This window comes from Cyanistes caeruleus, chromosome 9 (genome assembly GCF_971803275.1).
Source record: "Cyanistes caeruleus chromosome 9, bCyaCae1.hap1.1, whole genome shotgun sequence".
Lineage (NCBI taxonomy): Eukaryota > Metazoa > Chordata > Aves > Passeriformes > Paridae > Cyanistes > Cyanistes caeruleus.
Genome location: NC_141709.1, coordinates 8,614,083 through 8,640,535, shown reverse-complemented (window position 1 = coordinate 8,640,535; position 26,453 = coordinate 8,614,083). Strand labels below are relative to the sequence as shown.

Here is a 26,453-nt window from a genome sequence, read left to right as displayed (position 1 = left end):
ATTGTCCAAGCAGCCAGGGATTGTCTTGGGAAAGCTTAAGCCCTAATAGAACTAAACTTGGCCAGAGACATCAAGGTCAACACTGGGACTTGGACCAACCTGCTCTGCTGGAAGTGTCCCTGCCCATTGACTCGATCTCCTCGAGTGTGGCCCGGCTAGCTCAGTGATGAGGTTTCTCTTCACTCGAGTTTCGAGCCAGCATATGTTTGTGGGGTTCACTGATTTTCTTCAAGAATTCAAGTCTACAGAGCGAGTAAAGGAATCAGGGGGGGGACTCTCTCTCTGGTTTGCATGCCACAGTTTATTTCTGTGAAGGGGAATCCAAAGGATGAGAGACAAAGGATTTGGGGTCTGGGGAGTCTCTTTTAACAGGGTTTCTCGGAGGGAGGGAACATCAGAGAAAGAAACAATTATTTTTCTCAGTTAGTACATCTTACAAACTTTCTACAAATCAAGGTCACACACACCGAGAGAAGAAATAACAGACACCAACTTCTTCAAATGCCCACAAAGGTGTAGGAGTATTCTCCACAGAGGGGCAGAGGGGGGGAGAGGGGGCGGGCTTGGTTTCCTGGCAACACAGGGGGGAAAGAAAGGGCAGGCAAGGTAAGCATGGCCTCTCAGCTTCCATAGCTCAGAGGCATTCTGGGACAGGAACAACAAAGTTACAAACTTGCGTGTTGGAAAGAAGGGTCTCTCTTCTCCCAAGCCCGTGCTTTCCTGGGCTAAAGAAACTTCAAGCAGCTGGAAATGCCAGCAGGGTCTTCTCTTTTCTCTATCCGGCCTCTCGCCGTGGGGCTGAGGAGAGAAACTTCAGTAACCGTGGTAACCTGACACCAGGTAAACAGGAGAAAGAGAAGCTGGGGGTGGGGGGGGGGGGAGATCCCAACTAAAAGAGGGGAAAAGATATATTTCAAGCTATCAACTACAACAGGTTAGTATTTTCCCTTCTATAGAAACCTGCTGATAAGAATTCAATGTGACAACTGAAATAGATTTTCCGTTGTCTCATGATTATTTTTCCCCTAATTTTATATAATATGAAACATTTATTTAGTTAAATAGCCTGAATTTCATATGTCATGAACAATTAAGCATATGAAAAATTTTAATTGCTAATGCAAACTGTGTCCCTTTACATAGGATGTAGTGAAATTATTCCTTCCATACACACGAGCTCTGTCCCACAAGAACTCTGCTGTTCTCACAGTACCACTATTGATCCAGAAAGATGGGGAAGCTTGCTGTAAAAGTAATGAAAGCAGGATCCTGACCCATGCTCTAATTGTTCTTTCTTCATGGATCCAGCCAGTGAACAGGAACAGTGTGAACACCGGAAAACTTAATTCTGCTGACAAATTTTCAAGCTTGATGTCCAAAAGACATGGTATTTACCAAGTTGACCATTTTATGGATGACTGCTCCACTGAAGAAAAAAAATATACAACCTTTCAAATAGAAGCACAAAACTGTCTTGAAAAGCAACACTATAATTATATTACTATGTTTTTATAGGAACTATAATTATTATATATATATATATATATATATATAATATTATTATTATTATTATTTATAACTATAACACAAGTGCCAAGTTTTTCTCATGACAATCATCAGTAAATGATTTTATGGTCTTTTGTCTTGACCCATGAGATTTTTCATTTTATTTTCTCTTCTCTCCCATTGAGGAGAGGGAGTGAGAGACCAGCTGGGTGAGGGCCAGATCAAGGTCAATCCACCACCCAACCTTCCTCAAACTTCACTTACTCACTGTAGGCTTCTAATACAAGATTCCCTAGGTCAGTGTATTTCAAATTTTGTATTGCAGCCATAACTGGTTGCAAAAGTCAAGAGTTAACTGAGAAATAAGAATGCATTCATGTGATGCTGACGTATGAAATTGCTGATGCCAGCACATGACTTTAATTGCACTGACACAGAAGTTTAAAGCAGAGAAGCTATTTTTACCAGCTCCTTACACACATTCCTAATTGCAAAATTAATTTTTTTGTTTAGAAGAATTCACTTTATAAAAGTATTTCAGCTGAAAAAGAAAAACCCTCTGAAAAGGCAAGATATCTTCATAGAAAGTTTAATCAGGAGAGCTATTTTGGATCTTTTCCCCAAACATGATATATAGTGAATGATTTAACACATTTGTGAGCCAACCCACTATAAATGTTTATGAAAGACTGTAATTTTTAAGTATTTTAGAAAAAAAATAACTGGAATTCATTAACACAGCTACTTGCAATCATGGAGAACTTGGGAAAATTTGGGGTTCTGCAGTCTTACTGTCAGATGTATCAAGAATTTCATCATGGTTGAAATAAAAAAGTGTTTATCCTTTCCCTCTTCATTTCTGAAACTTTCTTGTTACTGGCTGCGATCTTTCTTTCATTTCTGTGGAGACCTCCATCCGAAATGCTCCGGCTCCATTCCACTTCCTTCTTACCTACAAATATCTCCTCTGTTGTAACAGGACAGCTTTATAGCGCATACTGAAGCAGAGAAAGCAACTGCAGACTGTCAGATGGAAGAACCCAGCTGCTTTTAGTGTGATCGGTTCCAGGTAAGGGAATCTAAGAAGGAAAAAGAAATAAATAAAATAAATTAATAAAATAATCTTTTCTAGGGCAGTGGACATCTGAGGACACTAACAAGTAGATGAGGGCAAGGGAACACTGCAGAAGTTATTACATGCCACCAAACGTGGAACCAGATCCTTCTTGAATCCAAAGTCTAAATTGCTAATAGAATTCAGGGATTGGCTGCTTCTAGCTTAATAGACAAAGTGTGGATTAAAAATCTTGTTTCATATATGTCAACTAAGGAAAAGTTAATCTAACAGTTTACTTAAGGAGGAACAATATTAGGAAACACTATTTACCAGACTCCCAGAGCTCCAGTCCCTGCTTCAGAATGAAGGAATACAATGGACAGAATTTAATCCTATGCAAATTGTGAGATTACAAACAAAATAAAATATCTATTAAATATTTATAAATATGTTTCTATGGTGCTTATCTAAGTCTGAGTTTCTAAAATTACGGTAAACCTCACTGACATCCTTGAAATTGATTACATTCTTGCTGTAGGGCTATAGTAGATATCTGAACTAGTTTACTTGTACTGCAACTTACTGGAAAGTATAAGAATATTAAAATTTTATATTTAATATTTCATTGGTTCTGATTATTATTATTTTATTGCATGTTCTGCCTCTTTACTTGGAGCAGCTATTCTTTATTGCTGTGTGGCTTTCTATAGTGAGAAGACATCTAGAAACATGCTCGTGGGTTTCAGTTAGACATTATCATCTTCAACATCTAAGTATTTTTTATTTTAAACTATGTTTTCAGTCTCTGACTCTTTAATTTGTACACATATATTTGTGTTTCCTCATTACACCTGATTTTATAGATTAAAAATCCTTAGTAGATGAACCTATAAGCTATGAAGCTTATATATTGTGCAAGAAACTGCATATTAAAATATTGACATGATACTTACTTAGAACAAAGTTTTCCACATACATTTTTGATGATTCTTACTATCTCCTAACAATGTTATGTCCTTTTGCAGGTAATTGATTTCTCATCTGAGAATTGCCACATCTTTCTTTGATGGTAATGACAATGCCCAAGTCCTCATCTCCCTTTGGCTGTGTGGGTTAGCTTACAGAATCAGATCATAATTCTTCAGGGCAGAGGTAGAGTCACAGGTGCTTGAGGCAAAGCACAGTGGGAAAATTCCTGTTGCCATTCACTCCTTCCTCTAGGACACTGGTAGAACGTGGTTGTTTATGTTCTGAAATGGTTTTCCCAGGCTGGACTCCCTGGGCTTGGACTATAAGGAAAAATATGGATGCTCACAGCCCCTGGGTGTTTGGAAACAAAGCCAAGTGAAAGCAAGGCCTCCCTCCAGCTGCACTCTCTGCAGCCCCCTCTGTTCCTGCCTCCTGCCCTGAGGGCCGCGGCGGCTGGACGGTGTCCTGTGGGCAGGGCCTGGATCCTGTGGGCAGAGCCTGGATCCTGTGGGCAGAGCTGGGATCCTGTGGGCACTGCCTGGATCCTGTGGGCACTGCCTGGATCCTGTGGGCACTGCCTGGATCCTGTGGGCAGGGCCTGGATCCTGTGGGCAGAGCCTGGATCCTGTGGGCAGAGCCGGGATCCTGTGGGCAGAGCCTGGATCCTGTGGGCAGAGCTGGGATCCTGTGGGCAGAGCCTGGATCCTGTGGGCAGAGCTGGGATCCTGTGGGCAGAGCCTGGATCCTGTGGGCAGAGCCTGGATCCTGTGGGCACTGCCTGGATCCTGTGGGCAGGGCCTGGATCCTGTGGGCAGAGCCTGGATCCTGTGGGCAGAGCCTGGATCCTGTGGGCAGAGCCTGGATCCTGTGGGCAGAGCCTGGATCCTGTGGGCACTGCCTGGATCCTGTGGGAAGTGCCTGGATCCTGTGGGCAGCGCCTGAATTGCCCAGGCAGCGCTTCAATTCTCCAGGTAGCGCCTGGATCATCCAGGAAACCCCCGTCTCCCTCCCAAACATACCCCGCTTTGGGAACCTGGTGATTTCTAAAATCTATACAATTGGTGAGAAACCTCATCAAGGCGTGTGATTGTGAAGAATTAAAATTCCTGCAGGAGGAGATGAATCACAAAAGCATCATCCACCTTCCATCAGCACAGGCCAGGGCTGGCAGGACCCACAGCACTGGGGCAGCTTGTGTCTGCTTCCTGGGGGAATTTTTTCCCTCCAGTTCCACAGATTTAAAATCAAAAGAAAGGGTGGAGAGAAATAGGACAGAAGGGATATGTTTGCCTCACCTGGATGAGCTCACTGCTCCCTGCACATGGGCAAGATATCGCCAAGCACAGGACTTGTGTGTTTTTAAAAGCTCAGGCCTCAGAACTTCCTTCTGGCCCTGCTCGAGATAAAACTGTTTCCAGGATCCACAAGTAATGCCACCAAACCCAAGAACATCCATCAGGGAGCACAGATACAAATGCAAATCCACCCTGTATTTGCCAGGTTTAATTGGCTGTGCTTGGTGCTGGAAAATCAAGATCTGGAGTTGCCTAAAGCTCATCAGGAAGGTGACGGATTTTTGCCTGCACTAATAATGTGCAGCTGCTCTTCTCAGATGTTATTGAAGGACTGTGACTTTAAAATCAAAAGTAGAAATATCTTCCTTGCTTTGTGGCTTGGGCTGCCTTCCATTCCTTGGAAAGATTAATGTAGATTCCCTCAGAGAACAAGGTGTTTTTTTCTTAGCAACAATACCTAGTTTTTTTTTTACAGAAATGGAAGAGTCTCAGAGCCTCCTCTGGAATCCCTTTGGTGATATAAAATTCAAGTTGTTCATCTCTTTTGGCCCAATGAAAGGATTGTCATGAAATTTAATCTGTGACATGCAAACCCACTGCTACCACCAAGCAAGTCCTAGATAACTCATCATTAGGGGACCATGTGCTCATTGGAGATACTTCAGAACATGAAGACATGATTCCAAAGCTCTGTGTTATCCAGTCCTGAAATTAAGGTGTTAGAAAAGAGAAAAATGTTCATTTTATGATTGTGTCAGGGCCTGAAGTTGTGTCTAAGGTTGTGCCATCTTTGGTTCATTGTTGTGAACCTCAACAAGATAATGAAGAAAAGTCGATGAAGAAAACCCTCTTGTCTAACTGGTGGGAATTTGACCCTTAAGAGAAACAATGGATGGGTCAATGGATGGGAACTTCAGCTGTGAAAGAGGAACAATACTCACTGGAGCTGAGCTCAGCATGGAGTGGCTCTCATGAGCCATTGTGGCCTCATCGCACACTCTGACCAAGCGTGCAATGCCATTGTAACTGGGAAAATTCCAGTGCAGTGGAGGAGATCGAAGGTGTGGTTCTGTGGAGGAAACAGAGAGAAGGAAAAGATGCACTCCATTTCCATCCAGGGGACAGTCTGAAGGTGCCTGGCCTGCCCCTCCCACCTGAGCACCGTGCTCCTCCTTCTCCTGCTCAGCAGCTTTTCGTGAATCTAGGGGTTGTTGTGTGTTATTTGATACATCAACTAATAAAACCAATTTGCTTTGCAATCCCAAGTGCCTTTCAAATCTTTTGTGCACAGGCATCGTCCAGAATCGTCAACATGAATGGGAACAAGGGTGGGATGCCCAGAGCACAGAAACTGGTGCTGTTTTGAATGTGTGTGAGAGAAAACCTGATGCTGTTTGGAGTGTAAATAGGAGAGAAAGTGACACAAACACGGATGGGGCTTGGGCAGTGGAACATGTGGTTGCACCAGGAGAGGGGGCGTGTAGCTGCCCTGAGAGAAGCTGTTCTGTGTGTGTCAAGTAGTGAAGATTTAATTCAGATACCCAGTTGTGTGGGTGGTCCCTGCTGGCTGAGAAGCTGCCATTTGCAATGCCAGGCAAGCACTCCTTCCCTCAGAGATCCCCCAGAATGATCTCTACAGCAGGCAGCTATCTTGGAGGAGAACTGGGATGGAAGAACGGGGTCCTGCATCAAACAAACTCCTTGTGCCACAAGTCACAAGGACTTGGTGTCCCCACATCCCTCCCGGCGCAGGCAGCGCCTTTCTCCTCTGCCCCACACAGCACACACTGCACCGCCCCAGCAACCCAAAGGCTTTGGCATTCAGGATCTCCCCCCAGGACGATGACTATAGCGCAATGAAAAAAGCAACCACTTCGTATTTATTAATTCAGTCCTTTTATTTCAACAAAACCATCTTACCTAGACTGGTCAAACTAATCTCTAGGCCATCAGAACACTAATTTCACCTACAGAACTTTATTATTTACCTATGCTAGCTAAAGTTTTCTCCCCTCCCTCTCTACCCACTCTCTTAACTCCCTTGTGTTCCCTGTTACCCCTCCCTTGGTCCCCCCTATCTCTAACCCTCCCTTGTTCTCCCTGCCCTCCCTCTCTACCCACCCTCTTAACTCCCTTGTGTTCCCTGTTACCCCTCCCTTGGTCCCCCCTATCTCTAACCCTCCCTTGTTCTCCCTGCCCTCCCTCTCCTGATCTCTATGGCCGGCTTCACTGCCTCCGGGCCCTGACGCCTGTGGCTCTGTGTTCCCGGCATCGCCGGATCACAGCCGCCACCCTGCTCCGGATGGCCCGGGAGCCGCGCCGCAGCGAGTGCAGCAGAGCCCGGCCGCGGGCCCTGAGGCTGTGCGGGGCCGCTGCCCGGCTCTCTGCTGCTGCCGCCTGCGCGCCAGGGGCTGCACCAGCGGCTGGCTTTGCCATCTCTTGTGGCTGGCCAGTGGCACGCACAGGGTGCTCCTTAACTTCTGGAGCTCTGGCCGGGGCAGCACCTGCTGGCTGGGTGAATCTGGGAGCTACCAGGCCATAAGATGTGCTCGGCAGCTCAGCATCTTCCCCATCTTCCAGCACCAAGTCGGGGTCCATCAGCAGCTGTGGGTAGCGGGGATTCACCCAGATGGTGTGGATAACGATGACATTCTTATCTTCCCTTTTCACAGCTGCTTGATCTTCGGTTTTTATGCCGGTCCAAAGCTCCAGGAGTTTGGGGTCAGAGCTACATGTAGAGCTGGTGTCTGATGTTGACATCAGCAGCGGCAGCAATGCCGAGTAGCTCTCGACCCCACTGGTGCTGGACCGGACATCCTCTGAGATGTCCCCCTCCTCGTTCTGCAGTTCTGGCAGAACTGCCCTCGGTGCTGCCCACTGCCCGTGAGCTTCCTGTGTTGCTGAGGGGCCGGGGACGCAGCTGGGGCCGTGCGGGGCAGCTGCCCCGCTCTCTGCCCCTGCTGCGGCGGCTGCTGCCGCCGTCCCCGAGCCCGTGCCCTGAGCCAGGCCCAGCTGCTGGCCGCATCTCCAGATCACAGCCAGCACCTTGCTCAGGATGGCAAGGAAGCCGCACCACAGCAAGTGCAGCAGAGCCCAGGCGCAGGCCCTGAGGCTATGAGGGGCCGCTGCCCGGCTCTCTGGTGCTGCCACCTGCGCGGCAGGCCCAGCCCAGGAGTCACGGTGCAGCAGTTCCCTCGCCCATGGCAAGCCCGGCCCAGGCCCCGAGGCAGCTGCGTGCTGCCCCATCGCCTTCTTCGGAGAGGTGTTCTCTGGCTTTGTGGATGAGCTCGTCTCCATGTCTATAGACATTTCCGATTTGCTCACACTCCGCCTTCTCCCGGGAGCCGCTGTCTCCTGCCGGAGCCGCTGTCTCCTGCCGGAGCTGCTCTCCTGGGAGTGGGCACCGCCGGGCTCTCCGTGCCCTTTTATACCCGCCTGGTCAGGGCGTGGCCCCAGGTGTCACAATGGGCTCTGGGCACACGCAGCCTCCTCGTCACAAAGGGGAATGGCGTGGGTGGGGTCCCAAGTGTCCCAAAGGGCTCTGCGAACAGATAAGAAGTCCATAATTTCCCCCTTTATAATGTAGAGTGAGACGCAGGAGAACTCGTATGGTTCAGGTGGCAAAGGAAAAAAATCTGATGATGAGCTATTGGAATACAATTTGGAAAAAGGGAGACCAAATACCCCTGAAGGGCTGGAGTACTTCAGTGTCTCCTTGGCTTCAGTTTAATTCAAAAGGTTTCATTTCTAAAGTGATTAGAAGTGAAACACTTAAAACCCTTTGAAGTGTGCTTTTTCCTTGTTGTGTCTTTTGTCTAAGATTCAGTATTGGGTGATGATTAAGCAGGTGTTTAACTGTAAAAATGAATGCCAGCCAAGGTGGAGGGGCACTGGCCTTGACCCCCTAAAAAGTGATGCTGACCTGTGGGACGTAACCACTAAAGAAGTTGCTTTTGAAAGCGAGAGGTATCCATCCAAGAGTGAGACCAGCTCTGCTGTCCTGGTCTGCCACTGAAAACTCAGCGTATTATTCTGCAAAGCAAGAGAGACATGGTAGAATTTGTTTATGTAGCAGGGTGGGTGGTCTATTAGGGTCGGAAGAGGAAAGCTGCATGATTTGGCATGGGGAGAAAAACAGCAGGAGAATGACTGCCAGTAAAGAGAGCTTGAATGTGACTAGCATGTGGTTTGACCATTACCCCTGATTTTTCCAATCTTCCTTGTCCCATTATCCTTGTTGGTTGCAGTTTGGTAGTCTTTGACTCCACAAATGCTGCAGCTGAGTCTTAATGTCAGGCAAATCTGCTTTGAAAAATTGAGACGTATTTGACCTTGACATCTAAAGACATAGACAAAAATCATTCTTACACAAAGTGCTCTCAGGAATTAAGAACAAGCACAGACTAACAGGAAAGAGAAAACATTTGCTTGCACTCAAGTAATTCATCCAGTTCTACTGAGTTTCAGTAGTCTCAAAGAAACAAAAGAACAGTGATACAATTTTGGTATTCCTTTCTATGCCTTCAGTAATGCCACCTTGAATTTGTCCATTTTATCCATTTTGCTAGCCAGAAGTATACAGGTTTGGGAAGACTTTCTGTGATGCAAGTGGAATAGAAGATAATGCTGCCAAAGCAAGTGCAGCCAAACCTGGTGACATCTACTCCTTCTTTCAAAGTCTGTTTGTTCATCTTCAAAGGAACCAAATATGTAAGAAATCTGATACTATTGGTACCAGAGAAGTTGTGAGTTCCCCATTCCAAAAGTGTTCAAGGCTAGGCTGGACATGGTTTGGAGCAACCTAGTCTACTGGAAGGTGGCCCTACCCATGGTAGAGGATGGATGAGTTTTAAGGTCCATTCCAACTCAAACCATACTGTAAGTCTATGAATCTGGTACTGTATTGTGATGAATCTGGTGTGTTGAGTGTAAGAGGCAGATGTGGAACATGTTCCATGCAGATAATATACTATAGTAAGAGTCTCCCACTGTCTCTGTTGTGCCAGGTACCCAGAATTACTTAGATGAAATCAAGGTTACACACACCAAGAGAAGAAATAACAGACACCAACTTCTTCAAATGCCCACAAAGGTGTAGGAGTATTCTCCACAGAGGGGCAGAGGGGGGGAGAGGGGGCGGGCTTGGTTTCCTGGCAACACAGGGGGGAAAGAAAGGGAAGGCAAGGTAAGCATGGCCTCTCAGCTTCCATAGCTCAGAGGCATTCTGGGACAGGAACAACAAAGTTACAAACTTGCGTGTTGGAAAGAAGGGTCTCTCTTCTCCCAAGCCCGTGCTTTCCTGGGCTAAAGAAACTTCAAGCAGCTGGAAATGCCAGCAGGGTCTTCTCTTTTCTCTATCCGGCCTCTCGCCGTGGGGCTGAGGAGAGAAACTTCAGTAACCGTGGTAACCTGACACCAGGTAAACAGGAGAAAGAGAAGCTGGGGGGGGCGGGTGGGGCGGGAAACGGACTAAAAGAGGGGAAAAGATATATTTCAAGTTATCAACTACAACATCTCCCCCTAATTTTTTCCAAAAGAAGGAAGGGAACTCGGTTTTACTTCTTAAAACTCTTAAAAACGAGATTCACTTAATAAATTATAAAAATAATTTAATATAAACAAAAGACAATTAGGAGACAAAAGAAATAAAGCAAAGGGTTAAAACGGCCGGGTGCCCTGGTGGGTTACCAGGAACACACCTGGTATCTCAGGAGTGTCCTTTTTATCCCCTCTTTGCTGTGAGAGGTTAATGCATATTCAAGCATGTCCCCTCCCTGGTTCCACCTTCTTGGATCATGTTATTTTCTGCTGGTCAGCATTATTTTGGAGTTTGGTTTCCTTTCTGCTGCAGATGGTCACTTGTTGATAAGGGTCCAGGCCCCTTATACTTCCTCAGAGAGCAGATGGGCTTCATCTCTTTCCCCCTTGCCAACGTCCTGGTACCGGCTTTTTGGTAACAGTTTGCTCTCCATTTCCTGCTGCTGATAACAGCCTGTTTTCCACAGCTTGATCCTCCCATTGTCTTGCCTGTTGGAGTTATCTTGCCTTCTCCAAATGAGACATATCCTTACCATTCAGAATTCCTATCTAAGCCTGTAACTTGCTAAGAGAAAAGAATATAGTAAAAGCATATAATATATTTATCAGAATAATTGTGAAAAGCCAATATTTACAAAATTAATTCACAACAAGCCCTCCTTTTATTTTTTTTATAAATCATTTGGCTTGAGCAATAATTCTTGTTTTCTAGCTTCTAGCACTCGTTCATTTTTCTCACAAATCAGTTTAGCTTTTTCCAATAGATCTTTCACATTATTTTGTTTTCCTAATACCATGATTTTTTTGTGCCATTCTAGATGTAGCCAATTTTGAGTCTGTAGGCATTACTACTATTTGCATGCCTTGCACTACTTTGGTGATTAGCCAAATTAAACAGGGGATTAAACAAGGAAGAAATATTAAACCAGCTGTAGCACTGCTACAAGGAGAAGAAACTTAGCTTCTTCTACTACTCTATCCCCAATATATTATCCCACCAGTTAGTGGTCATTACTGATTTTCATTTTTGGACTGGCACATGGGCCATTTTTCTGATTTCTTTGGCGATATCTAGAACGGCATTTTTATTGTCATTGAAAACAACAATCTTATGTATTAATTTTCTCACAGAACACCCCTTCTTTTAGCCAATAAATAGTCTAAAGCCAGCTTATTTTGATATATTGCCACTGTGGCTTTCATCACTGACTGGCTATTAATTCTATAGCTCCAGCTGTTTCACTGGTTATGATTTCTACAACAACTTGGAGTTTCATAATGCAAAAATTGGGGTTTGATATCTCCAACTTCCATCTTGTGCCCAAGAATGTTTCTAATATGTGTTCAGGGGCTATTTCTCATCTCCCCATTTTTGAGGTACTCAAACTATTCCCTTTTATTTCTTTTTACGACCTCAAAAACCAACACCCCCAACTAATTTCTGTCTTGTCCTGACAAAAAGAAAAATCCTAGCTGAATCATTCTCAGAGTACAATTCCCCTTCCATTGCGAAGGGAGCTTTGGGTATGCCCTTTTCTCACATATCCCAAAATAAGACATCTGGTGCTTTCTAATAGTCATTTTTCTGTTGATTTATATTTCCCCAAAATTTGGCTATTTCCAGAGTAAGGATTTTTCCTTGTACTATTACACTGGAAGAATCTGGTTCTATTACTATGTACACAATTTTTTCTTTTACTTTCCTTGGGGTCTAATACAGAGTTGGTTTCTCTGGAACTTGCTATGTACAAGTTTTATTACCAGCTTTATACTTTTTATCAGGAGTATTTCTCACTTCATGAAGAAGTTTTCTCCATTTAATTGCTGTTTGAGCTTTGCTTACATGTCCTGACGTGAGGTTAATACAGGTCTAGGTTACTGTGTTGGCTTTATCTTTTCACTTACCATTTGCTCTCTTACCAAATCTTGGTTATTTCTCCTGGCAACAACTGTGAAGAAAATCCATCTTTTTCTCCTTTTTGGGCAGTTGTTTTCTAATCTGTTACTACTTGTTCCTAGATTTTCTGTAGTCTAATATTTTCCCTTTATGCATACAGGTACTTAATTTGGATGGGTTATAGCAGTGATTATCGATACTGGTGTGTAATAAGAAAGAAACCCCGGTGTCATTCCATGTAAAGCTTTTGATAGCATTTGTAACATGGCTTTGCTGGTGTCCCAGAAGGGAGAAGGATAAGTGACAGAAGAAGGAATAATAGGGGTCCAGTATGGCTTACACCCCCACCAATCCTGCCTATGAGGTTGCAGCTCACAGCAGGTGTTTTATATTCTTCTCGGTGGCGAGTTGTAGTGGTCAATCTGGTCTTGCCCCCTCTTTCCTTGTCACTTCCTCTTTTGTAATTTCCAAGCAAATTTCTTTTGACACCTTTTAACAGCAGTTTCCCACCGTTTCTCAGGTACTTCCCACTCAACACGCACTAGTAATTTCCCATCTGTAAAAAAAAGTTATCATTTAAGTTATTCTTAATAGATTTGACACCTAACACTTCCTGCAATGAGAGGCTTAACTTTGTGGACTACAATACCTATTACTCTCTAATTTAAACACTTATATTTAATCCAGATAGCATGCCCCGTATTGGGATGATTTAGACAATATATATGATGTGGCACTGATGGAAGTTGTGGTTCTCCCCCCTCCTTTATACAAATCACAGGTAAAAGTAAAAATATACGAGGATTTCCCAACCAAAACAGCCCCAGTCCTCCTGTTTGGAGTGGGAGTTTTCCTCCCCAAGGTGGATATCAGTGTCCCAGAACTTATCCAGGCAGGACTTGAAACTACTGATACAGGCTTGGTCTTACTTCTCAGTTAGGCGTGATTCTTAGCTCATTCCTTGGATCAGTTCATTGCCGCCGGTCTCTGCTCAAGAGTACATTTGGTATCACTCAGTTTGGGTATTACAGTCCAGTCCTCAGCTCTTTTGATCTTATTGGTGTGGATCCAACTTCACTCTTTGGTCCAGATTGCAGCTTCTCTGCCTTAATTATCAGTAGTACCTGAAAACAATTTCTTAATAACACAGGGAGAATGAAAACATCACATCAAAATTTTCCATCAGCGAAATTTAACAGTTAACATAGGAGCCAATCTCTTTCTGTGCGTTCAGATTAGTTAAACAAGAAAGGCTAGGTTAGTTTTGACTTCAAATAAATTACATTCATTACCTTTTTTACCTTTTGGTTACTATTTATTTGTTTAGCTTCACAAACTTCTTTTATCGGTTTCTTAGAACAAACCCCTTCCTTTTAACAAGAGTAAAAGAAAGAAAAGAAAAAAATAAGAGAGAAAAAAAGATCCTATTTCAAGAAATTTAAATTCCTTGATGAGGTTTTCAGAACCTAACGAGCAAGATTACTTTTGCTTTGGTCTCATCATCCACCGGTCTGTTTCTCGGCCTTTGTTCCGTTCCTTTCCCATTGACAGCAGGTTTTCAGGCTATCTCTCTCCCGCACCCCTGCTGCTGCAGCTCTGGGCCGAGCAGGCTGTTTCAGCCGCTCGCTCTGCAGGGACACATAGGCTGTCACTTGCGTGCTGACCCTGGGGCAAAGCCCGTGTCCCCTCTTTCCCTGCTCTGCCGTCCCTTCACACGCAGGACTGGCATTTTCAAACACACTCAGCTCCCGCCACTGCCGAGGGGCAGAGCCCGGAGTCCACAGTGCTCTGGTCTGGGGCTCCTCTGCTGGGCCAGCTCACTCTTCAGCAGCAAACCTCACCCAGCGCCGCTGGAGACCCCAGCACAGACACGGCGGGTCCCGCTCCAGCAGCGCCACTCACGAACCGCGCTCTGCACCCTTCACATCGGGTGGGAGAGGACCGGGAGCCGCCACACCGGGCCCCGCTGTTCACCACTCACAGGGACCGGGTCCTGCTACAGCCGCTTTACATAAAAGCAATAAAACAACACCTAAACCTAGCAGCTCCTAACCCAGCGCTCCAGATGCTCCTAACATCTCCTATTTCGGGCACAATTCTCATCTCTAATCGCGCTTGAAAGTTTTTCTCCCCACAAGCCAGTGCTCACTCTTCGGAGCCAACAAGACACTTCTCGCTCTCTTTCTAAAAATCTTTACAACTTTAATGAAAAGAGACGCAAACCTCTCTCTTTCTCTTTGCCACTATTATCTCGCCACTCTTTACACCACATCCCTCCAGAATCTCCACTACACAAATTACTTTGCTTCAGAATCAACAACAAATTCTAACACCTCCTTTTGGGGACGCTCCCCAAAGCCATCAAAGGCGCCAGACACAGAGACCAGTCAGCTAGCTAGCTCCTTTTACCAACTAAAACAAACTTGCAATTTCTATTTCTTCTGCCTTGAACAGATCTTCAGTCAAGCTAGAAATGAAGACACAGACATCATTCTTCTCTAAGTTTTCTTCTACAGGTACAAAGGAGTCTATCCTCACACAGCTGCTTAATGTGAATAATCTCTAGTGTAACTTTGCCCATGACAAGATATGATCAAGGTCTTTTATTCTTACAGGCATTTAGATACATTGACAAGTTTCTGACAATACCTTTATGTTTCAACAGTACTTGCAGCTTATATACTATGAACAATCTATAGCAAGAACCAGTCTTACAATTATTTTTCGAACTCTTCTTTCACAAAATAAGACTCATCTCCAAAATAACACATGTACTTATTAAAATAGACCAAGTTTAGAGTCTCCACAATTCTTTTCTCAATTCAAAACACCAACAATCTTAATTCTAATCTTTTAACTGGGTCCACTTCTGCTTCTGTAATAAGCACAGCTGCAAAACAACACAAGCACTCCTAGAGACGTGTGCACTTGGCAAATTCAAAAGAACAAGAAATCATGGCAGTTCTGAGCCTGATCTTCAGCTAAACACACCATCACAATAACTCCTTTTTAGAAATCATCAGAGAGATGATCAGCATTTCATATTGTGAAAAGAGACAAAATAATTTTCAGCAGCAGTAAAAAGATTTACAACTATCCACAGGATTTTGCTTTTAGGCTGACACCAGGTTCTGCTGTTAAGAATCATGGGCTGTGCCCATCAGCACGGGACACAAAAAAAACATTAGGGTTAACAGCTCTAACACTTATTGACAACCTGATAAGTTTTCACCTCAAGAAGTGACTACTATGCAAATTACTGTAACTTGCCTTTAAAATTATAATCAACCACAAAATTCTACGATATTCACTAAAGTAAAGAAATTGGAAGGCATACTAAGAAACAGAGCTCACTTCTTTTCCATTTTCTCCCAGGATGCATATTCTTCCTGAAATCTCAAATTTTAAGCACCGACACAACTTATTGCTGCAGAAGCTCACAGCACCATCATACACGGAATTCTCTCAGAACCCGATAAAAACAAAGGCTTGCAACTTGCAGCTCCCTTGGTTTGGAGCTGATACCATACGCCAGTACTGCTCCATATCTCGCTCACACATCTGGCTAAGAAAAAGCTCTCTGAGACAGTTTGACACCAGTCCTTACTCCCGAAATCACAGAACTTAATGTGCGGGGTCTCATAAGACCCCGGCATAGAAAACCTGGGTCCCAGAGGGACTCACCCAGCTCTCTCACCATTGGGCATGTTCCCGGCCTGTTGCACAGCTTCAGGAGGTTCCAGGAGTTACTGAGAGCTCCTCTGATCCCCCTGTGCCTGGAGCAGGGAACCCGAACCAGCATCTGTGGTTCAATCCAGCCTGCCTGCAGCCGCCTAAACACAGCTCTGGGGCTTGAGAGCTCCAAAATAAGTTTAAACAATCCAGGGGCACCAAGACTTAGAAGGCCCCTGCCCTCACTTTACTCAAAAGGGATGAGCTGAACTCATCCCCTCAGGGCACCCTCCATGCCCTGATCTTATCAGGGTCTGGCCGGACTCACCGCTGGCCGGAGCTCCAGGAGTTCCCTTGCACACCTGAGGCTGACCCGCCCCTCCGTCCCAATAGCTCAGCAGGGAGTAGCCCTGGGAGCACCATCTCCCAGGAAAACCTTTCACCGCCACCACAGCGGGGCAAAGAAAACTTCTAAAAAAAAAAAACCCAAAAAAAACCCCAAAAACCAAACAACTTCAAACGCTGAATCACATACCCGCTCACCAAAGCGACCCCTCCCCCGCAAGCAGCTCTTGTTGCCCAGGGGGGAGGAAAGGCACGGAGGGACCATCACCACTAAAGATAACCTTAGCTTTGCTCTGAGACCAGAGCTGCTATCCCGCTGAGAACAGATTTGATACAACACCCCCGCGGCTCCTGGGCTACAAGCCCCAGTTCTGGTTTGCCACCCCGGGGCTCCAGGACAGGAGCTCGCAGGGAGGAAGAGAATCCCTGCATGTGTCCCCACCGTGATCCAGTCCCTGTGGAAGCATTGACGCGTGTTCACTCTTACTCCAGCACAGCACAGAAAACCTTTCCTCTTTAACAACACAATACAATTGCTCACCCTCACTCCAGCACAGCACAGAAAACCTTTCCTCTTTAACAACACAATTCCAAAAAAAAACCCCTACAAACTTCAATGCAACAATCACACCTATTTACGCATTCTCACATCTGTTCATTCAACTCCAGCCAGTCACAGCAAGACAATAAGGTGCTCTTTACTTCCCTTGTTAATATACGCCCATGGGCGCTGTAATATGTCAAATATCCCAAGTTTCTTGGATTATTCCTCAATTTGGCAATTTTAAATCCAAATTTCTTGGATTTAATCCTCAACTTGACAAAGTTTTAGAGAATCCACTTTTTACTCTGTTTTCCCAGTGGATTGTGCCAGGAAAACCTTGGGCTCCCTTTCCCGAGGGGCTCACCCCTCCCCTGAGACCCAGTCCCAGTAACCCCGGGGGTATCTTGCAACCCCCGCTTCCCGCTCCCCCAAAGATTACTTACAATCCGTCTTCTTCTTTGGGTCTTCGTGCACAAGAATTATGGAGCAAAAATACCGCGGTTTTATGGAGCCTTTTTTCCCCTTTCCTTTGCTTTATTCCTCTCCTTCTTGTCCTCGAGTTTTTGACCTGCAGCCGCTGATCCACGCTAGGAGAAACAGAATGGGATCTGCTGAACTCAGCAGGGGCGCCTGTTTCCCCGTTCTGCATCTCCGGTGGTCCTAGAGGTGAGGTGCTTATCCCGGAAAGAGCCCCCAAAAATTCTTAAAAACGAGATTCACTTAATAAATTATAAAAATAATTTAATATAAACAAAAGACAATTAGGAGACAAAAGAAATAAAGCAAAGGGTTAAAACGGCCGGGTGCCCTGGTGGGTTACCAGGAACACACCTGGTATCTCAGGAGTGTCCTTTTTATCCCCTCTTTGCTGTGAGAGGTTAATGCATATTCAAGCATGTCCCCTCCCTGATTCCACCTTCTTGGATCATGTTATTTTCTGCTGGTCAGCATTATTTTGGAGTTTGGTTTCCTTTCTGCTGCAGATGGTCACTTGTTGATAAGGGTCCAGGCCCCTTATACTTCCTCAGAGAGCAGATGGGCTTCATCTCTTTCCCCCTTACCAACGTCCTGGTACCGGCTTTTTGGTAACAGTTTGCTCTCCATTTCCTGCTGCTGATAACAGCCTGTTTTCCACAGCTTGATCCTCCCATTGTCTTGCCTGTTGGAGTTATCTTGCCTTCTCCAAATGAGACATATCCTTACCATTCAGAATTCCTATCTAAGCCTGTAACTTGCTAAGAGAAAAGAATATAGTAAAAGCATATAATATATTTATCAGAATAATTGTGAAAAGCCAATATTTACAACATTAATTCACAACAAAACCAAGGGGAAAGGGTTTGGGGTGTATTGGGATTTGGGAATTCCACAGCATTTATCTGAGGTGCAGGAGAAATTAACTTGGTGGTGGTGGTGGTAACACACCAACATTGCAAAACAGAAAACATAATCAAAACAACAACAATTGCAAAAAACCCTAAAACAGTTTGAAATACAGAAGACAGCCATCCCGAAAATCCCCATGCTGAGAAAATGTCCACAAAACTGTCATGCTCGGGATGGTTTCTTCCTAAAATACAGGTAAACAAGGAACAAAAACTATTAACTGAATTCATCAATAAACAGATTCAACAGAGGAAAGTCAGGGTAGAATGGAGAATCTGGATTTCCTTCTCCACCCAAATACCTGTTTGATCTTTGAACTTCTGCCACTGAAATATCGGGGGGTCTGGTGGGATGTTTTTCAGTGTACGGTTTTACCCACCTCTGTGGGACCCACCGTAAACCCAGGGGTGTTGATACACAAGCGTATCCTCTTCCCCATGTCACTAATTTGTAAGGACCTTCAATTTTTCCACTCTCAGGGTCTCTCGTCAACACTGGTGGATGTTCCTTGAGCTTGTGTTTGCCATGAGGGGAGAAATGCTTAACCACTGTGGGGTTTTGATCTTCCACAGAGCAGTTTAAAAAATTGAGAGTGAACAGGGCTTTGCATAATCTTTCTTGTGGTGTTAACTTTACTTTGTCTTTCCATTGATTTTTCAAAACTCGTTTGAGTGACTGGTGTGCTCTCTCTCCTATTGCTTGACCTGTTGGAGAGTGAGGGATTCCTGTCTTGTGTCTCACTCCCCATTCTTGCAAAAATTCCTTAAACACTTTGGAAATACATGCTGGTCCATTTTCTGTTTTCATTTCTTTAGGGATTCCTAGCACAGAAAAAGCTTGCAACAGGTGCTTTGTGGCATGCACACCTTTTTCTCCTGCATGGGCTGAGGCAAAAATTGCTCCCGAGAAGGTATCAATGGATACATGTACATATTTTACCTGTCCAAATTCAGGGATGTGTGTTACATCAGCTTGCCATACTTGACAGCTTTCAAGTCCCCTTGGATTAACTCCAGCACCCAGGGATGGCAGAGCTGTGCGCTGACAGTGGGGACATGTGGCCACAATGGCTTTGGCTTGATCTCGTTTCAGATTAAACTGTCAAATCAAACCTGGTACATTCTGATGCAACATTTCATGGCTTAATTTTGCCTGTTGAAACAGGTCAGGAAGTCTGGCCAGCCCAAGAGGGGCAGCAGCCAGGGAATCAGCTCTGTCATTCCCTTCTGCTATGAAACCACGTGTGAAAGCGTGTGTGACCGGGTATGCATAACAAAATAAGGATGTTCTCGATGGGAAACTGCATAAATCAATTTTGAAAGCAATTCAAACAAAGTTCTGTTTGAGATCTCCTTGAGGACTGCATTCTCTGCTCTGGAAACCACTCCTGCTGTGTGGTGGTGCATATTTCTGGGAGTTACTTTGTTTCTCTGTGACGTGTCTTTCCCCTCCCCTCCCTGTCCCTGAAACGTTATCCCAGTGCTTGGTGTTAATGTCCCCCCGCCCCTCTCCCGAGGTTTGAAAAAGTCCGGGAAAGAGGCACCCAGGCTCTTCTCTCTTCTGGAAGCCAGCCAGAATAAACATCCTCCGATCCCCCGGAGGGAGAAGCAGCACCTTTTTGGTCTTTTCTTGGTCTCCAAGAGCCTCCCTGACCCCTCCATTCGACAGAGCCAGCGTGGATTTACATCGGGGGGCAAAGGGAAGGTCTCTTCACAAGAATACACCTATGAAAGCAGAACTGACTAAAGAACATGACATTTCCTTCCCTCACCAAGGCAGAGCAAGGTGTTGTTACCCTTCCAGAGAATATTCGTAATAATCCCCTTCAAAGTACTGAAAACCAAAAAAAATTTAAAAATTTAAATTGATGATCAAACTGTTAAATAATCACACTGGCAATATTCACTGTTTTTCCAAATATTTTGTTCAGATTAATTTCCGTATGCTTTTCAGAGCATACACAAACCAATATTCAGAATGCCTAAGAACTTTTCCCCACATTAGCACAGATTCTCTTCAGATGCAGCCAGGACAAGGAGCTATTGTAATTGCTCACTGGAGAGCACTGCCATGCCACTGTCAAAAAAAAGTGATCTTAGCCAAATTCCTGTGCCCAAAGAACTAAGTATGCATTTTAGATAAAGAAAAAATATTTGAAGGTGGGTTGAGCTGTTTACTGGAATTATACTGAAAAAGAATACGGAATAAAATTCTCAAATGCTTAAATATCTTAAGCACTAATCTTAATAGTTTTGTATGGCATGTTGTCCTAGTTTAGGGCAAATCAGGAAGGAAAACTCCAAATGGGGATCTCCACAGGGAAATGCCCCTCCCCACCAACGGGTCCGGGAAAAGGAAAAAAAAAAAATTCCGTGGAGAGAAGTGGAAAAAGCTGTTTATTTAACAGAAATTGAGTAATATTAAATAATAAAACCTCTTGCTGTTTGATGGGATGGTAAGTCTAGGAAGAAAAGTCTTTTTTTCATGTGGTGCAGCTCGGCTCGCTCAGGTTCTTATCAGTCCCTCCGGCGCTGGAAAAGTGCCGAGGCCCAGGCCCCGGTGGGCCACAGGCGTGAGCTCCCGGGGTTTGGCTGGGTGTTCAGTCCAGAGCAGGCTTGCACAGATCCAAGAAAATTGAAAAAAACAAAGGTCCAGGGAACTCTTCTGCCTCAGCTAGCTAAAACTAACTAAAAGTCAGAGAGAAGCTCTGTTCCGCTGTCTGTCCGTGCTGCAGACACCACAGTCCAGGAGCGGGGTGCGTGGGAGTGATGTTTTCTTTAACACACTGCGCGCTTCTTCTTCTCTCTCTCTTGCATTTAAAGACAGTCTTAAAGGTGCAGAACTTAATATATAACATAAACCAGATGATTGGGGATACCAGTATCATAAAGTCACCCCAGGACATTCCACCCCTTATCCCCATATCGTCAACTTATTATCAAAATTAATATATATATATATATTTTAACCCTACAACACATACATTATATACAGACAAGGGCATTTATTCATAATCTTCACTTAACTATCAGATCTCTCTGAGGTACACATTGTGTTGTTCCATCTTTCTTCATTATCTACTATGTGCAACCCGGTCTTTGAGCAAAAACAACTCTATGAATGGGTTTGTCTGTACTCGAAGTAGAATTGATCTAAACTGTCTTTCCTAACAAACCTCTGAGATGTACTGCTGGGACCTTGTCTCCCTTTACTTTATGCAGGGGCTCGGATTGGGCTGGGCCTGCTCGATTGGTGGAACCTCGGGTGTTAACTATCCAGGTGGCCTTTGCTAGATGCTGCTCTCAATTTTTGAAAGATCCTCCACTCAACGCTTTTAAGGTAGTCTTTAACAGTCTATTGTACCTCTCTACTTTTCTCACAGCAGGTGCATGGTAAGGGATATGGTACACCCACTCAATGCCATGTTCTCTAGCCCAGCTGTTTATAAGGTTATTCTTGAAATGAGTCTCATTGTCTGACTCAATCTTCTCAGGGGTACCATGCCTCCAGAGGACTTGCTTTTCAAGTCTCAGGATGGTGTTACGGGCTGTAGCATGAGGCACAGGGTAGGTTTCTAACTATCTAGTGGTGGCTTTTACTATTGTGAGCACGTAGCGCTTGCCTTGGCGGGTTTGGGGCAGTGTGATGTAGTCAATCTGCCAGGCTTCCCCATATCTATATTTGGACCAACGCCCACCGTACCATAGCGGCTTCAACCGCTTGGCTTGCTTGATCGTGGCACACGTCTCACAGTCATGGATAACTTGGGAAATACTGTCCATGGTTAGGTCCACTTCTCGGTCTTGTGCCCACTTATAGGTGGCATCTCTACCTTGATGGCCTGAGGCGTCATGGGCTCATCGAGCTAGGAACAACTCTCCCTTGTGTTGCTAATCTAAGTTTATCTTTGACACCTCTATCTTTGTAGCTTGATTTACCTGCTCATTGTTTCAGTGCTCTTCATTAGCCCTGCTCTTGGGGACATGGGCATCTACATGACAGACCCTCACAGACAGTTTCTCTACTCTGGTGGCGATGTCTTTTTCCTCATCAGCAGCCCAGATTGGCTTTCTTCTGCGTTGCCAGTCGGCCTTTTTCCACCTTTCCAGCCATCCCCACAGAGCATTGGCTACCATTCATGAATTTGTGTAGAGGTAGAGCTTTGGCCACTTCTCTCTTTCAGCAATGTCCAGGGCCAGTTGAACAGCTTTGAGTTCAGCAAGTTGGCTTGATCTACCTTCTCTTTCAGTGGCCTCTGCGACCTGTCGTGTGGGGCTCCATACGGCTGTTTTCCACTTCTGGTTCATCCCTACGACGCGACAGGAACCATCAGTAAACAGAGTGTAGCGCGTTTCTTCTGCTGGCAGTTGGTTGTACGGTGGAGCTTCTTCAGCCCATGTCACTTGTTCTTGCTCTTCTTCATCAGTGAGACTAAAGTTTTCACCTTCTGGCCAGTTTGTAATTATCTCTAAAATCCCAGGGCGATTCGGGTTTCCAATACGGGCGCGCTGCGTGATGAGGGCGATCCACTTGCTCCATGTAGCGTCGGTGGCGTGGTGGATAGCAGGAACCTTTCCTTTAAACATCCACCCCAGCACTGGCAGTCGGGGTGCCAGGAGGAGTTGTGCTTCTGTGCCAATCACTTCTGAGGCGGCTTGAACTCCTTCATAGGTGGCTAAAATTTCCTTCTCTGTGGGAGTGTAGTTGGCTTCGGACCCTCTGTAACTTTGGCTCCAGAATCCCAGTGGTCGGCCTCGAGTCTCCTCAGGCACTTTCTGCCAAAGGCTCCAGGACAGACCGTGGCTCCCGGCTGCAGAGTAGAGCACGTTCTTCACATCTGGTTCTGTTCTGACTGGGCCAAGGGCTACTGCATGAGCGATCTCCTGTTTGATCTGAGTAAAGGCTTGTTGTTGTTCAGGGCCTCACTGGAAAGTGTTCTTTTTGCGGGTGACCAGGTAAAGAGGGCTCACAATCTGGCTGTACTCAGGAATGTGCATCTTCCAAAAACCTATGGCACCTAGGAAAGCTTGCGTTTCCTTCTTGCTGGTGGGTGGAGACATTGCTGTGATCTTATTGACAACCTCAGTGGGAATCTGACGCCGTCTATCTTGCCACTTTACTCCCAGGAACTGAATTTCACGAGCTGGTCTCTTAACTTTGCTCTTCTTGATGGCAAAACCAGCTTTCAGGAGAACCTGGATGATTTTCTCTCTTTTCTCAAAGACCTCTTCAGCCGTCTTTCCCCAAACAATGATGTCATCAATGTACTGCAGATGTTCTGGAGCCTCACCCTTTTCTAGGGCAGCCTGGATCAGTCCATGGCAGATGGTGGGGCTGTGCTTCCACCCCTGGGGCAGTCGGTTCCAGGTGTACTGCACTCCCCTCCACATGAAGGCAAACTGAGGCCTGCATTCTGCTGCCAGGGGAATGGAGAAAAATGCATTGGCAATGTCAATAGTGGCGTACCACTTCGCTGCCTTGGACTCCAGCTCGTACTGGAGCTCCAACATATCCGGCACGGCAGCGCTCAGAGGTGGAGTCACTTCATTCAATGCACAATAGTCCACAGTCAATCTCCATTCTCCTGCAGATTTACGCACAGGCCAGATGGGGCTGTTGAAGGGTGAGTGAGTTTTGCTGACCACTCCTTGGCTCTCCAGTTCTCGGATCATCTTGTGGATGGGGATCACAGCATCTCGATTTGTCCTATACTGCCGGCGGTGCACCGTCGAGGTGGTAATTGGTACTCGCTGTTCTTCTACTTTCAGGAGTCTTACTACAGATGGGTTCTCTGACAGTCCAGGCAAAGTGTTCAATTGCTTGATGCTCTCTGTCTCTATAGCTGCTATCTCAAATGCCTACTTAAGCCCCTTTGGGTCCTTAAAATACCCACTTCGGAGGTAGTTTATGCTTAAAATGCATGGGGCCTCTGGGCCAGTCACAATGGGGTGCTTCTTCCACTCATTTCCAGTCAGGCTCACATCAGCTTCCACTAAAGTAAAGTCCTGTGATCCCCCTGTCACACCAGCAATAGAAACAGATTCTGCCCTTACATATCTTGATGGGATTAGGGTACACTGTGCACCAGTGTCAACCAAGGCCTCATATTTTCGTGGTTCTGATGTGCCAGGCCAACGAATCCACACAGTCCAAAAGACACGGTTTTCCCTAGCCTCTACCTGGCTAGAGGCAGGGCCCCTCTAAACTTGGTTACCATCATACTTGTCAGTTTGACTACAGGCTACTGGAGTGGCTTTCTTTTTGGTGGAGTATTCTCCCTGAGTCTTGCTGTCTTTCAGTTCAAGCATCCGTTTTGCCAGAGCAGCAGTAGATTTTCTATGTCATTTTTTCATGTTTTCTCCACAGTCACGTAGGAAAAACCACAGCTCAGCTCTTAGCTTTTTCTCTCTATCTGGGGAACTTCTGCGTTGAGTACCAGGGCTCCTGGTCTGTACTGCTGAGACTGGAAGAAGGTCTTCTCTGAGTTTCTTGAAATTCTCCTTCATTTTGTTGTGGAAGTTTTGCATACGTGTTTCCATAGCTGCAATTTTTGTTTGTATGGGGCCATGCACGGTATCTGCATATGCTCGAAGCTTCTTCGCCATATCCAGCACAGTCTCTTCCCGGTCATCCTGCTTCATTGTTGCTAAAGCAGAAGCGTATTCTTGTGGCCCAAGTCGAACAAGTTTTCGCCACATCACAGATGTGCATGGCACCAAGTCTGGATTTCTAGTACTTAAGTCACTCACAAAGACAATCTCTACTATTGCCATTTCTCTCAAGCGCTGAATCCTTTGTTCTATGGTTTTCTAATGAGTTTGCTGTATATAGAGATCGTCTGCACACAGATATCTTTGTGCCACACTTCTTAGGACCCATTCCCAGAGACTATAAGGGTCAGCCCCCCTCATCATCTCCTGGTCAATAACCGGATCGTGTGACAGGGATCCCAGATGCCTCGCTTCAGTGCCATCCAGAACTGTAGCCTCACCTGCAGCATCCCACAGACGGACTAACCAACTAATTATAGATTCATCAGGTCGTCGAGTGTAATCTTTTCTCAGGCCACGAAGGTCCTTCAGGGAGAAAGGTTCACCAGTGCCTTCTGATTTTGTGTCAGTTGCTGGTCTTGAGGGTCCTTCCCCCGCATCACCATTATCATCATCTACTGGCCGATCGGTTTTGGTTTTGAATTTCATGCCTCTCGTGGCAGGAGCAACAGACACTGGCTTAGGCTCACTGTCTGGTTTGGCTGCTGGCTTAGGCTCACTGTCTGGTTTAGCCTGAGTCACTGGGGTAGCTGCTGATTTACCTGCTTGCTCTACAGTATCTAGCACCGTGCGATAAGCATACGCTAGGGCCTAGCTTATTGCAATGAGATTTTTCTTTTTAGAATCATCACAGCAATTCTCTTCCAGATATTTCCTTACTTCATCTGGGTTCTGAATTTGTTCACGTGAAAATTCCCAGGCTGGGGGATCAGAAAATTCCTCCAGAGTTCGGCCAATTCTCTCCTATTCTCTACACCACTCAGGATTTCCCACACCTGAGTCTACTTCTGGGGCAGGGGTCTCGTTGGCTCTTCTGGATATCTCAGCCCTCATCTTAGAGAAGCTGTAGACTATATAGAGGAAGCTTAACAGCTGAGCCAGCTGTACTACCAGGAAAGTGGTATCCTTAACACTCAGGGGAAACTGGGTATTCTCAAAGAGGGACATAACAGATTCAAAGGAGAAGAAGGAAAGAAAAGGCTGAAACACCTCATCCCCTGGTCTTCCTCTAACAAACTGGGTGCAATTACCAATAAACTCCCAAAATGTGCTACTAGGACTGGGAGGCAGGGTCGGGCGAAGAAACCATGAGCCAAACATACCTGACAGAAACTTCAGTAGTTCTATAAACTTCCTATAAATCATTATCACTGAGCCCAGCACAATAACCATTCTAATCCGTGCCCCTCTACTGTGAAAGAGGGCAAAGACAGGTATTAAAACCTCAAAAACTTTTAGGGACCAGGTCCACATGAAGGCTTCTACCCCAAGAGACATTATGTATCTAAACAACATGATTACTGACTGCTTTATCCCAATACAGAATAAATACAACCAACAATCAGTACAGGTTTTTCCACTTTCTCTCGCCCCACGTTCGGGCGCCAAGAACTGTATTTGTCCTAGTTTAGGGCAAATCAGGAAGGAAAACTCCAAATGGGGATCTCCACAGGGAAATGCCCCTCCCCACCAA

General features: G+C 45.4%; 2 protein-coding genes across 2 annotated transcripts in view; one reads left to right on the top strand and one right to left on the bottom strand.

Moving 5' to 3' along the window:
- BRINP3 (BMP/retinoic acid inducible neural specific 3) overlaps positions 1 to 26,453 on the top strand; it is a 662,162-nt gene that overhangs the window by 131,860 nt on the left and 503,849 nt on the right. The window lies entirely within an intron of this gene.
- LOC147651492 (uncharacterized) lies at positions 6,707 to 20,478 on the bottom strand. The gene is made up of 5 exons (XM_086842790.1): positions 18,150 to 20,478; positions 9,027 to 10,397; positions 8,750 to 8,859; positions 6,949 to 8,368; positions 6,707 to 6,856 (listed from the first exon to the last, which is right to left on the bottom strand). The coding sequence occupies exon 4, from the start codon at positions 8,134 to 8,136 to the stop codon at positions 7,054 to 7,056; it is 1,083 nt and encodes a 360-aa protein (XP_086698916.1). The 5' UTR covers positions 8,137 to 8,368; positions 8,750 to 8,859; positions 9,027 to 10,397; positions 18,150 to 20,478; the 3' UTR covers positions 6,707 to 6,856; positions 6,949 to 7,053.

What these genes read in the sequence shown, in the direction of transcription:
- LOC147651492 (XM_086842790.1), bottom strand. Translation starts at nt 8,136, where the DNA reads ATGTCTATAGACATGGAGACGAGCTCATCCACAAAGCCAGAGAACACC.